Source organism: Chrysochloris asiatica, unplaced genomic scaffold (assembly GCF_000296735.1).
Source record: "Chrysochloris asiatica unplaced genomic scaffold, ChrAsi1.0 scaffold00067, whole genome shotgun sequence".
Classification (NCBI taxonomy): Eukaryota; Metazoa; Chordata; class Mammalia; order Afrosoricida; family Chrysochloridae; genus Chrysochloris; species Chrysochloris asiatica.
The window spans coordinates 6,980,980-6,995,630 of record NW_006408585.1 but is presented as its reverse complement, the minus strand read 5'-3'; the positions used below and the strand labels follow the sequence as shown (position 1 = coordinate 6,995,630).

At 36.5% G+C, this 14,651-nt stretch overlaps 1 protein-coding gene across 1 annotated transcript in view; it reads right to left on the bottom strand.

The window, feature by feature from the left end:
- Positions 1-5,495: 5,495 nt before the first annotated feature.
- The window catches only part of LOC102817652 (chromosome unknown open reading frame, human C14orf39), a 91,763-nt gene continuing 82,607 nt past the window's right edge, over positions 5,496-14,651 (bottom strand). Inside the window, exon 17 of the mRNA XM_006864636.1 lies at positions 5,496-5,692. Coding sequence (XP_006864698.1) covers positions 5,496-5,692 — 197 coding nt within the window. The remainder of the gene's footprint in view (positions 5,693-14,651) is intronic.

The window sequence follows — 14,651 nt, the reverse complement described above, 5'->3', positions numbered from 1 at the left end:
ATCTCTCAATACTAATCTGCAAGAGAAACTGTCAACAACAAAAAGGGAAAGAATCTGGAGAAAGTCTAAGAATTATGTGAGACACCATCAAGAGGAGTAACTTATATGCAATAGGAATTCCAGAACAGGAAGAGATACACACACATAACAAAAAACAAAAATAAAAAGCACAGAGAAAACTGTTGAGATGTTGTAAGAAAACTTCCCCAACATCATGAGAGATGAGAAGAAATAACATCCAAGAAGCTTAATGAACATCCAACAGGACTGACCTCAAAAGAAAATCACTAAGACATATCATAATCAAACTTTCCAAAGCCAAAGACAAGGAAAGAATCTTGAGAGCAACATGGGAAAAATGAAAAGTCCTTTACAAAGGAGTCCTTTACAAAGAGGATTAAGCTTGGATTTCTCAGCACAAATCATGAAGGCAAGAAGGCAATGAAATGGCACATAGAAAATTCTGAAACAACAAAATATACCAACCACGAATCATATTGTTGTTTGTTGTTGTTGTTAGGTGCCATCAAGTCGGTACCAACTCATAGCGACACCATGCACAACAAAACAAAACACTAAAACCTCACAATTTTTGCCATGCTTGAGCCCATTGATACTGCCACTTTGCCAATCCATCTCGCTGGGGGTCTTCCTCCTTTTCTCTGATTATCTCTCAGATAAATGAATATGACAATGAAATTAGGACATTTTCAGATAAACAGAAATCAAAGGAATTTGAAAAAAACACAAAAAACAGATCAACCTTATACCCAGACATCAGCCTAGATATAGAAGTTATCTAAAATAAAATACCTGGCTGAGCTTTAGGGGCCAATGGGACCTGCCGCAGCCATCCTGAACATCTGTGAGTGGTTTCATAGACAAGAAAACATACCTTGGCTTGCAGAGACAAAGGAGACAGAAAGTGTGGCCATACAGCACAACCACAGTCGTACCCTCTACACCACCTCCAGTTGGGCTGGAGTCAATATCAGTTGCTATACACTGGATCAACACTAACATCCAACATCAGCTAAATCCACCCTGAACTGAACTTCATGAACAGTGAACACAGAATGGTGCACAAGCTCATCTTGGGTTTTTTGTGTTTTGTTTTGTTTTTAAGTTTTTAAAGTTTGTATTGTGAATTAAGTGATAGTTTACATGGGAGAACATTGGTTTTACAGTCATCCTATCAGATTTCATTTCATTGCAATGATTACAATCCCCTCCATGCATCATCAGTATTTGCTTCTATTCCCTTTGTTGTTTTTTTTAAATGTACACAAAACCACTCTGGAATATACATCCATTTAACCAATCAAAGGGCACATTCTGCAAGTCTGCCTCCTGGCCCCCAGCACACAACAAGCTCATCTCTTGATCACACCCACCAAGAGGCAGTTAGTGAATGTCTAAGAATATACCAACATACATTCATCTACTTAATGCAAATAAAACAACACAACAATGCCATGAAAGCAACAGACCATTTCTATTCACATGAAAAAACAGGACACAGTAGCTCAAACAAAGGACCAAGAAACAGAACTAGAAAATGTTTTTGAGGAAAAAGAGGCACTGAAACTATCTGAAAAAGAATTCAGAAGAATGATATTTAGGTACCTACAAATGACTGACAGAAAGGTTGAAGAAAACCAGGAAGAATTCAGAAAAGTGCTACAGGAAAAATCAAACAAAAAAGTTAAAGGATTGGAGACAGTACAAAACCTGCAAACAGAAATCCAGAAGATTAATACCAAGATATCAGAAATGGACAATACACTTAAAGAACAAATGGAAGCCAGAATTATTAAGCTGGAAGATAAATCTGTCAACATTAGTAAGCTAGAAGAATGAAAATATTCTGAAGAAGGCTAACATTCATGTGGGACAGCATGAAGAGAAAGAACCTATAGGTGATCGGAATTCCAGAACAGGAAGAGACAAAGAAAAGCACAGAAACGATAGTCGAAGATCTGCTGAAACAAAATTTCCTTAACATCATGGAAGAAGAAGATAAGCATTCAAAATAAAAAACCTATAATACTGGGAATAGAGAACTAGAAATACCAATTTGTAATGAAGACAATTGCAAAAGTAAAAAGAGGAAATGTTATAGAACTTTCAAATGGAGAGGAAGTCAAGTAGATTTCAAGATAGAATAAATTGTTTTAAAGTTGTTGTTGTTGTTAAGTGCCTTCGAGTCGGTTCCGACCCATAACGACCCTGTACAGGGTTTCCGAGGCTGTAAATCTTCACGGGAGCAGAAAGTTTCATCTTTCTCTCGCAGAATGGCTGGTAGTTTTGAACTGCTGGCCTTAAGGTTCGCAGCCCAATTCGTAACCACTACGCTACATCAAATCAGTTGTGACTCATAGCGACCCTGTATACAGAATGAAACACTGCTTAGTCCTGCACCATCCTCACAATTGCTGTTACATTTGAGCCCACTGCTGGAGCTACTGTGTTAATCTATCTCATTGGGGTCTTCCTCTTTTTCACTGGTCCTCCATTTCATCAAGCATGATATCCTTCTCTGGGAACTGGCCCCTCCTGACAACATGTCCAGAGTACAAGAAACAAACTCTTGCCTTTCTTGCTTCTAAGGAGCATTCTGGCTGTACTTCTTCCAAGTCAGATTTGTTAGTTCTTCTGGCAGACCATAATACTTCCAATATTCTTCGCCAACAGAACAATACAAAAGCATTGATTCTTCTACAGTGTTCTTTATTCATTGTCCAAGTTTGACAACACTGGTGTGCTAAGCATATGTCTGCTTTAAAATAAACGATCAGGTCACTAGATCATCTGAGGCTAAACCAGTTTTGAATCTCTTAATAAACACCAAATAAACCCATCCCAAATTTTTCTTCTTCATATTTAGTTAACGTCTTTATAGTATCAAAAACTATCAATTCAATCATACTAAAGCCAAACCCACAGCTATCTAGTTGGTTTCAACTCACAATGACACTTTATTGGGTATCCAAGACTGTAAATCTTTATGGAAGCAGACAACCTCATCTTTCTCCTGAGGAATAGCTACTTGAGAAACTACTGACCTTGTGGTTAGTAGCACAATGCCTAACCCACAGTGCCACCAAGGGCTCATGGGATCAATCAAATTAAATATTTGATAGGAAAACAAAACTACAGCGTTTTAACTGAAATTTTCATCTTTCAACCAGTTGTTGAGGTTTTTTTTTTTTTTTTAAACACAATCTAAAGTTTTATTAAATTCCATCATTAAGTGAGGGGAGATGCACAAGAACACCCACACTTGTAGGCAGTACCCATTTGACCTGGCATCAATGGCTGGATGATCAGACTACAACTAGAGGAAGAAAGAAGAGGGGGAAAAAAAAGAGTAACCTACTACAAGTGGTTGAACTTGACCTATATTTGTGGATGCAGTATGACAAAGGAGTGGACAAATATTTACAGTAAGGATCATTCCCACCCCCTTGGTACACAGGGTCGACAGGAATGGGGAGCTTAGACACTGGCTACCCCAAATAGAGGAACGACAAAGGCAAGAAGTGACTGACTTACAAGCTTTCAATAGGGAACCTAGCTCCAGAGGATACAGGGAAAGGTAGAATCTCCACTGAATTGTTTCCAACCTGTCTGGAGGGGTTGATAAAGGTGAGGGGGAAAGGACTCCTGTGGTTCAATAGGGAATGATTGCTATCAGGTCTGACAGTGAGTGTTGGAAAGCTAAATGTAAATGTTTGGTAACAAAAGGAGGGGAGTGGCTGAGTTAGCAGTCCAGGAGCAGAGATCCCTGGAACCATCAAGGGAGAGACCCTGTCTGGGGAGGCAGTGACACTAGGGATGGAGGCAGAGACAGATGGCGTGGACAGAAGCGGCTGGGGACTCTGGACTCAGGGAGGGACAGGGGCTGTGTGCTGGTGGCTGGGGCAGGGAGGGGGAGATAGTGGAGTAGGCATGTGGAGTGTATCCTTTGATTGTTTGATGATGCATGCAGGGGATTGTGATCATTGCAATGAAACAAAATATGATAGGAAGAATGTAAAGATAATGTTCACCCATGTAAACTAACCTATAATTCACAATAAAAACTTAAAAAAAAAAAATCCATCATTAGCTAAGTCATTCTTCTAGCTTCTTGAAAGTCTTTGCTAAGACTTAATTGAATTTCTGGTGTAGCTACCCTGAAAAGCAAGATGGATCCAAAATTTGGTTCACATATTAAGATCAACAAGATGTGAAAAGGTTTACTAGTATAGTCACACCTTAAGGCTTTCTGGGGAGAGCAGGATAGGCCTCTCAAATTGGTTAGAAACTAAGAAAGAGAAAAGAAATTGGCTTTGGGTGTTTATGGTGGTTAGAGGGTGAGGCCAGGGTGAGGACTTCCTTGGATGAGATGTACTTCATGCTGGAGCCAAATGAAGATGTACCTGGGCTTTCTTGTCAGCTTGCCCAGATGTAGGGAAGAAGGGGAAGACTCCAGAGTAAAGGTTTAAAGTTGTCAGTAATCATACATCAAAAAATGGAGTTATAGTCTTTATTCTATGATAGCTTAATACAACTAATAAAAAAGCACAAAATACAAAGATATTGAACAATTTTATATAATTTCATCAAATTTTACATACCCTTATTTAAGCCACATATAATTAATTGACAAGCAAATAAATACTGCATATAAAATAATAAGTGAAATCCTTTTCTGTTGAAAACAGTAAACGGAATATTGAATATTCTTCAAAAAAGGTTTAGGAAAAGAATAGACAGCATCATCATTGATAAAACAATTAGATTTTCAGAAATTATGCTAGCCCTTCAAATTTCATTTCTTTTCATTAAAGATATCACAGTAACCTATTGCCCCTGTTTATACCATTTGTTGTATTAGAAGAAAGTAACATAGGCAATATTCATTATCAACAACATAAATTCTTTGAGATTGTTACTACGGTAACCTCTCTGTATACTCTAACAGTATAAGAATAGTGAAGTATAAACATTGAAGAATAAATGAAATCCAATCATTTTAAAATGGTTTACCACCTCAGCATTAATTCTGTAGATTTGTCACTCAAACGTCTCCTGAGTGCTTGAAGTAGTTCTTGTTCTTATCAAGGAAACTAAAATACTGCCAGTGTGAAACTTAGGTTCTAGAGAGAATCTGGTTTAATATTTATAATAATTATTAATGGAAAAAAGTACCAAATTCTATCAAGATTAATAAAGGTTCTGTCAGAATACGAATTGTAAAATCAAAACCAAAATAAATAATACTTAGCTAATGCTACAAAAAATTAAATAACATACATAGGCTTAATTTCTGTAAATATTTAATATAATCAGATAATATATATGTTAATACAACCAGACAACAATTATAACCCATTACTGATTTAATCAACAAATAAAGTGGATAGTCTTATTGTTTTAAGTAAAAATGTAAATTTATGCCCCAAACAATTGAAGAACAGTAAAACAATTCAAGAAATTAGTAAACTAGATCAAAAAAAGGTAAATTGTGTTGTATTTTGTGAGGAAGATGAGAAATCTTTTACAGCAGAAGAATGTGTGACATTCTGATCCTGATCAAATGGAAACGGAAAACTAAAATCATCTTTTCCAGATACAAATGTATGAGTTGAAGAGTCTGGTGGAAAAGAAAATGTAAAACCATCTTCTGATTTCTCAAATAAGTTTCCTGAGGAAGATAAATATGACAATTCCATGTTACTCATGTTATATAAAATTTGCAAACCCTACTGAATTCTAAAGGAGCTCTGGTAGCGTAGTGGTTACAAGTCAGGCTGCTAACCTCAAGGCCAGCAGTTAGAAACTACCAGCTGTTCCATGGGAGAAAGATGAGACTTTCTGCTCCTGTAAAGATTTACTGCCTTGGAAATCCTATACAGGGTCGCTATGAGTTGAAACTGACTCCATGGCACACAACTACCACCACCAAATTATAGTATGTTATTTAGTGCAGTCCAGTCAGTTCCAACTCATAGCAACCTTGTATAGGGTTTCCAAGGAGTAGCTGGTGGGCTTGAACCGCTGACCTTGCAGTTAGCAGCACATTACTTATCCTACAGCACCACACCAGGACTCCAAATTATAGTATACCACATACAATGTGTAGTAACATTTAATCCATACATTAAGTAGCCATTTAACTGTATCATTGCCCATGATACTGTGGAAAATTAAAATAAAACACTCAAGTTGAAACCCTTCAAGATATTTGAATTTAAGAATATAAAGAACTAGCATACAAGGTAGAAAGTGGGGTAGAACATTTCATAAAGAGAGAATAGTGTAGAGGAACAAAACTAGGCATGTACAGGAAGTATAAGGGTAACAAAAATCAATTCAGCTTAGCAGGAGCACTGAGAAATAATAAACAGATGTGAAAGGAAATTACTAAAAATGAGCTTCAAAAGATTGCTGAATGCCCAACTATAGAATCTGGACTTTATCTGGTAGGTTACAGTAAACCATTAAAGGTTTTCAAGCTGAGACATGACATGGTTTGAACTGTGCTTTATAAGGATGCCTCATAAAAGAATGTGTAGAACAGCTGGAACAGGAGTATCTGGAAGTGTGGATAACAAAGGAAGAAATATCTATTGTCCAGGGAAGAGGTAATGAAAGCTTGACCTTAACAATGGGAATAGAGGAAATGCTAGATTTGAGAAATATTGCATAAATCGTTATTCAACTGTTATTTATTAAGTAATTATAATGTACTATTCATGACAACGTTCAAGGAAATTGAGCAGTGCAAAGAGTTCTACAGCTTTAAAAAGAAATTTTAAAGTAAACCTTACATGCAGAATTATTTACTTGATGACTTTGAAAGGCTATTAGGGAAAAATATTGTTTTAAATTTATTATATTATTTAAGCTAATAAATTTAAAATCATATTTTCAATATCTTCATATTTAAAAATAAATTATTAAGCAATTAACAATGTGTAGTAATATAAATCTTTACTTGAAACAAATATTTTAAAGAAATTACATTTTTCAATAAAGAACCAATTCAAAAATTATTCTAAACAGAATAATTTATTTTGTAACACTTTGCCATTTTCATGTTTTGAAACACCTTTATTATTTCACTTTAAAATTGCTGTTGTCGTGAAGTACCATTGAGTCAGTTCTGACTCATAGTGACCTTGGGTAGGGTTTCCAAGGTTTAACTCTTCGCGGGAGCAGAAAGCCTCATTTCAATAGAGGTTGGATGGATAGACAAACAGATGGACAGATAGATGAATGAACTGATTACTAGATACTGGAATTCTTCCTCTTTCCCTTTCTTACTTTATTTTTCCACTTACTTCAGTACATATCCATAAAACTTATGCAAGGAAAGTAACTATAATGTAATATAGATTCAGAAAGAACCAAAATCTTGAATCTCCCTTTGAATAAATAAATTTGAATTTTTTTTTTTTTTTAATTTCAGAAGAAAAGAAGTTCATATAAGGTATTCATAAAACTCCTGTGGCTCATTGTAAACAAAATAATAGGCTGTTGTGTTAGGCAGTATTCTAGGTCTGTGGAAAATTCAAAGGGGATTAAAACTCTTTGAGTCTCTACCCTCAAAGAGCTATGATCTAAAGGATATTTTATATATGCATAAAAATAGCTGTGATAGAAAGTATAACAAAAAAACGTACTTTAAAATACAAGGAGAGGTTTTTAACATGAACGAAAGATCATGTTGGAAAGGAAGGGTAAGAAAGAAAATAAGAAAAGGTTTTATAGATGAGAACTTGGTCTTGAAAGAAAGACTGATGTTGAAGATTTCAAGAAGAAAAAAGTGAATGAGAACGTGTAGGCATTACTTTAGAGGCACTGAGTTCTTTGATCTGACAGAAGCACAAGTTGTGTGAATCAGATAAAAGACTTACAAGGTACACTGGAGCTAGGCTATAAAAGTAGAAGGAAAATTTGATAGTCAATGGGGAGCTACTAAAGGTAGTTTACTAGAGCAGTAGCGTGCTGCTAGTATGGCTGCATGCTACTGAGTCAGTTCCAACTCACACCTGTGTAAGGCTTCCAAGGGTATAAATCTTTATGGGGGCAGAAAGCCTCATCTTTCTCCTGAGGATCAGCTGACTGATTTGAACTGCTGACCTTGCAGATAGCAGTCCAACATGTAACCTACTATACTACTAGTATTCAGCATTGTTGTTTGCTGTTAAGTGCCATGAGTCAGTTCTGACTCCAACCAACCATTAAGCATAAAGAAGACTAATTCGGCTGTGAGGATGAAAAGTTAAGATGTACTAAAATGCCCAAATGAATGGTAGTAAGAAAGAAAAAATTTTTAGAAACAGAACAGATAAAATTTTATGACTAGGTAAATGTAGTTACAGGCACAGAGAAGTTAAATCATGACAGGGGTTCTGATTCCTGGCAATTAGAATAATGAAGATATCATTTGAGACACTAGAAGGAGAACAATTTTGATTTGAAACAACTGAATCCTTGTTGTTGTTGTGTGCTGTGGAGTCGATTCCGACTCATAGCGACCCTGTATAGGGTTTCTGAGGCTGTAAATCATTACGGGAGCAGAAAGCCTCATCTTTCTCCCATGGAACAGCTGGTAGTTTCGAACTGCTGGCCTTGCGGTTCGCAGCCCATTATGCTACCATTATGCTACCAGAGCTCCTAGTTGAATCCTAAGTATCTACAAATATTTTAGATATAAAGATACTTGGATTATACAGTCAGAAATTAGGAAAAAGTCCATAGGAAAGTTATTAATTTGATAACTTGAATTATAATATTTGAAAGCACTTATGTGAATGAGTGTTACGTAAATGACAGTGTCAAAAAGACAATGTAAATAGATTTAAATTGTATATGGCAGGCATTTAAAGACTATCTACTATTAGTAGATTCTTTCTGGTCTTACAGCATTAAATGTCATCCATGATAATTCTAGGAGTCTTGGTGTGGCACTGCGGGTTAATTCTAAAATTTGTCTTCACTCCACTGAATCCCAGATTCATATACTAGATTTCCATCTCCTACTTTACTTTTACTTTTTTGTTGTTGTTGGTAAGTTCAGTTGAGTCAATTTCAACTCATAGCAACCCTGTATAGGGTTTTTGAGGAGCAGCTGGTAAGCTTGAACTACCAACCTTGCAGTTCAAACTGACCTTGCAGTTCAGTGCATTAACCTGCAGTACCACACTTTACTATCTAATAATTAAAACTGTTTTCAATTAAAGCAGTTCCCAAACCAAACCTACAACTCCTGTCATCTCAAGTAAATTTCTACAACCTTCCATTTTTAGGTAATTGGCAATTCCATTCTTATAGTTATTCATATATTCAAAACTTTGGCATCATCCTTATTTTCTTTTTCTCAGTATTTACATCCAGCTCATATACAAATCCTTCCAAATCTACCTTTAGAAAATGTAGTAACCCAAATCTGACCTCTTTTTATCTCTACTGCCACCATCCATGCTGTTTTTGTTAGGTGCCTTTGAATTGCTTCTCACTCACAGAGATTCTATATACAACAGAACAAAACATTGCTTGATCTTGCACCGTCCTCACAATCACTGCTATGTCTGAGTCCATTAATGCAGTCACTGTTGCTCCATCTCTTTGAATGTCTTCCTCTTTTTCATTGACCCTCTAGTTTATAAAGCATGATGCCTTTCTCCAGGGACTGGTCCCTCCTGATGTCATGTTAAAGGGCATGAAGTAAAGTCTCCTCATCTTTACTTCCAAGGAACATTCTACTGTACTTCTTAAAAGAAAAATTTATTTATTCTTGCTGGCAATCCATGATATATTCAGTATTCCCTGCCAACACCATAATTCAAAGGCATCAATTCTACATCTGTTTTCCTTATTCACTGTCCAGCTTTCACATGCATATCAGGCAACTGAAAATATCATGATTTGGGGCAGATACACTTTAATTTTTAAAGTGACATTTTTGCTTCTTAATTTTTAAGTCTTTGCTTCTTACAGACAAATCTGCTGCAAAATACTTTAAACAAGCCTTTTGCATTAAATTTGTCCAATGTAATACATTGTTTGATTTCTTAACTGCTGCTTCCATGAGGACTGATTGTAGATCCAGTAAAATGGAATTCTTGACAAATTCAATCTTTTCTCCATTTATCATGATGCTGCTTATTGGTCCAGTTGTGATGACTTTTTAATTCTTTATATTGAAGTATAATCTATACTGAAAGCTGTAGTGGTGGTGGTGGTTGCGCGCCATCAAGTTGATTCCGACTCATAGTGACCCTATAGGATTTCTGAGGCTATAATTCTTTACGAGAGCTGAAAGCCTCATCTTTCTCACATCAAGTGACTGGTAGATTAAACTGTTGTCCTTGGTTAGTAGTCCAGCTTGGAATCCACTAAGTTACCAGGACTCTTTACTGAAAGTCTTTGATATTCATCAGTACGTGCTTCAAGTTCTCTTCACTTTTAGCAAGCAAGGTTGTGTCATCTGTATATCCCAGAGGTTATTAAATCTTCCTCCAATCCGGATCCTGCATTTTTCTCTGAATAGTCCAGCTTCTCAGGTTATTTGCTCAACATACAGATTGAATAAGTATGGTGAAAGTACACAACCTGACACACACGTTTCCTGATTTGAAGCCAGGCAGTATCCCCTTGTTCTGTTTGAACAACTGCCTCTTGGTCTATGTACAGGTTCTACATGAGCACAATTAAGTATTCTGGAATTCCCATTCTTTGCAAGGTTACCCAAAAATTGTGATGAGCCACGTAGTTGAATGCCTTCGAACAGTTAAAACATAGATAAATATCTTTCTGATATTCTCTGGTTAAGCCAAGATCCATGTGACATTAGCAATAATATCCCTTGTTTCACATTCTCTTCTGAATCCATCTTGAAATTCTGTCAATTCCTCATCAATGTACCACTGTAACCATTTTAAAATTATCTTTAATAAAATTTTACTTTTATGTGATGTTAATGATGTTGTTGGAAATTTTACTTATTTTGTTGGATCACTTTTCTTTGGAATAGGCACAAAAATTAGTCTTTTCCAGCCAGTTCACCAAGTAGCTGTCTTCTAAGTAGCTTTCTTGACATAGATAAATGAGCACTTCCAGTTCTGTATCCGTTTATTGAAACTTGTCACTTGGTATTCTGTCAATTCCTGGGGCCTTGTTCTTCACAAATACCTTCAGTATAGCTTGGACTTCTTCCTTTAATACCATCTGTTCTTGATCATATGCTACCACCTGAAATGTTTGAATGTTAACTGATTCTTTTGGGCACAGTGACACTATGTGTTCCTTCCATCTTCTTTTGATGCTTCCTTAGTTGTTCACTGTTTTGACCATAGAATCTTTCAATATTGCAACTCAGTGCTTTTTCATCAGTTCTTTCAGCTTGAAATATGCTGTGTGTTTTTCTCTTTTGGCTTTCTAACTCCAGGCCTTTGCACATCTCATTATAATACTTTACTTGTCTGGTCATCTTGAGATAGTTTCTAAATTCAGGTGGGATAATTCAAGGTCATACTTTGGCTCTCATGGAGTTGTTTCTATTATCCTAAGCTTCAACTTGAACTTGCATGTGAGCAATTGATCATTTGTTATTCAGTCAATCTCTGGCCATGTTCTGATTGATAATACTGAGCTTCCCACAGATAGGGTTGATTTTAGTCCTCTGTATTTCATCTGACAAAATTTAGGTGTATAGTTATTTTGTTGAAAAAAGTATTTGTAATGAGTAAGTCGTTGGTCTTTCAAAATTCTATCATGTGAACACCAGAGTGGTTTCTATCATCAAGGCCGTATTTTCCTTCTACTGATTCTTCTTGTTGCCAATGTATCTTGATTGCATGTTAAATTAACTTCAGACTGCAGTAGTTGGTAAACATTTTCGATTGCTTTATCTTTGGTATTAGTGGTTGATTAGTGAATAAATTTGAATAATAGTCATACTAACTGGTCTTCCTTGTTGTTGTTGTTAAGTGCTGTTGAGTTGGTTCCGAGTCATTGCAACCCTGTATGGGTTTCCAAGGAAAGGCTGGTGGATTTGAATTGCTGACCTTGTAGTTAGCAGTCCAGGGCTTATCCTATAACACCACACCAGGACTCCTCTCTATCCATCTTACTTGTATGTGTTTGGGGATTAACCAGCACTGACAATGTTGAGCTTCAGGCCAGATATTGAAAAGTTCTTTTTAACAATGAATGTGATCTCATTCTTCTTCAAATTGTCACTCCTGGCATAGTAGACCATATTGTCCAATTCAAAAGGGCCATCTCAACTCACTAATACCTAGAATATCAATCTTTATGCATTCCATTTAACTTTTGATGACCTCCAATTTTCCTAGATTCGTACTTTGTATATTCCATGTTTTGATTATTAATAGATGTTTGCAGCTGTTTCTTCTCATTTTGAGTCATGGCACCTCTGCAAATGAAGGTTCTGAAAACGTTACTCCACCATTAAAGTCAACTCTACTTTAAAGAGGTAGCCCTTCCCTAGGCATCTTTTGAGTGCTTTCCTACCTGATGGACTTATCTTTTAGCACTGTATCAGAAAACGGTTCGTTGCTATTTCATTGGCTATTTCTTTTAGAATTAGATTTCCATGTTTTTCTCCCTAGTCTGCCACAATCTCTGCTGAAACCTGTTCACTATGATTTGAAAAACTGGTGGTAGAATTTCTAGCATCACAGTAACACATAAGTCACTACAGTACTACAAACTGACAGATGAAGGGTGGCACACCATCCTAGACACCATCAATTTCACTTGTATTGATTTAATATAATCCTAACTCATCTCCTTTTCTTCATATAAGGGGGCTTCAAAAAGTTCATGGAAAAATAAAATGAAAAGATAATAGATTTTTTTGAAGTCCTGAACTGCATGGTTGGTGGTTCATGCTCACCAGGTGCTCCTCAGAAACCCTATACAGAGTAGTTATGGGTCAGAACTGACTTGACGGCACTTAACAACAACAATAGCAGGTAGAATAATTCTTCTAACATCTATCAGACTATTTGAATTCTTTGCTCATTCTCTCACCTCAGCTTCCTATATCACTTGGAAAGCAAACTCCAAGTTTTCAAAGTTCAACAAGATCCATTGTTGGGCTCCTTTTCTAGCTGCTCTGATTTAATTGCCTGTCATTTTTCCCCTTCCTTATTCCATTGCAAGCATACCAAATCACCTGTTGTTCAATTAACATATTGAACATGCTCTCAAGGGTTTAGAAACCTCTGTCTGGAACACTTTTCTCCCCACAGCTTGTACCTGAGCATCCCTTGGGTCTCTGTTCAAATGTGGCCTTCCTTGATTTCTTTGTTTTACAGAGCAACCATCTTCCCAAACCAAGTACTCTCTATTCCCGTTACTCTACTTTTCTTCATAGTACTTCTCATTGTCTTGAGTAAAGAGTTCACATTAACTCTGGGGTGATCCAGGTCTACCTGTGGGAATGACCTTAGAGTCTGACTTCCCACAGTATTGTATTCTTAGAAAATAGAGAGTTAAAGTAAGTGTGGAGTGTTGTGTCTTCTTTGTCTGCTGTATGGAGTAACATCTGAATTGAAGAAAATGTGAGTTAGCATACTGGAGTTCATGATTCCATGGTGGGAAACTGAGGTTGCTGATTTTCTCTGTCAAGGTGACTTACATATACCATGCCTCTTATCCGTAGCAGCCTAACTCTTATAGTCCCTGTGCAGGAGAGGTAACAAAAGAAAGTTTATATTTGGGTAGGGTAACTGATCTCTCAATGAGCTAGATGCTGTACTTTCTGTTATCCTACCTCTTTTATAAACTAAGTAAATATATTATTAGATTAAAAGTCTACTGTTAATTTGAATTGACTGCCAATTTAAACTCATAACAACCATTGTTTAATGTAAAATCTTTTAACTTCATTTTTCCATGAACTTTTTGAAGTCCCCCCCCCTCTTACTGTATATTCATTTAGCTATTTTCAGCCTCTTCCATTAGAAGAAAAATGATATAAGAACTCTAAGTATTATTGTCCACTGCTCAATCCCAGAGCCAAGAGAAGATGGAAGAAGAAAGAAGATGTAACTAAAAAAAAAAAGCAAGCTCCAGAGAGGTAGAAATTCAAAACTCCCAAGAAATGGGAATAGTCACCTGTAACAAATGCTGCAATACGACTGACTGATGTGCTGTAGGATAGGCACAGGACTGCTAACCACGAGGCCGGCAGATCAAACCACCAGCTACTCCTCAGAAACCCTCTGCAAGATCATTATGAGGCAGAACTGACTCAAAGACACTTAACAACAACATAAGAATAAATGAAAACAACCATAATGCTTAATCATTTGAAATTCATTAGCAGTCATGGAGAAAGCCAGTTTTGAGAGAGCAGTAAGAGTAGAAGCTGAATTGCTAAAAGACAGACAGTGAGTGGTGCAAATGTAAAAGTAATTTTAAAAAAACACTTTTTATTGCGAATTGAGTGAAGGTTTATAGACAACAATCATCCACTGCGTTTCATCTCAGTGATTGCAATCTCCTCCCTGCAACAACAGCCATCTTTCTTCCTCCCTATGCTTCCTGTTTCCATTCCACCCCTCTTCCCACTCCTTGTCAAACTTTGTTGTTGTTGTTAAGTGCCGTCGAGTTCCAACCCATAG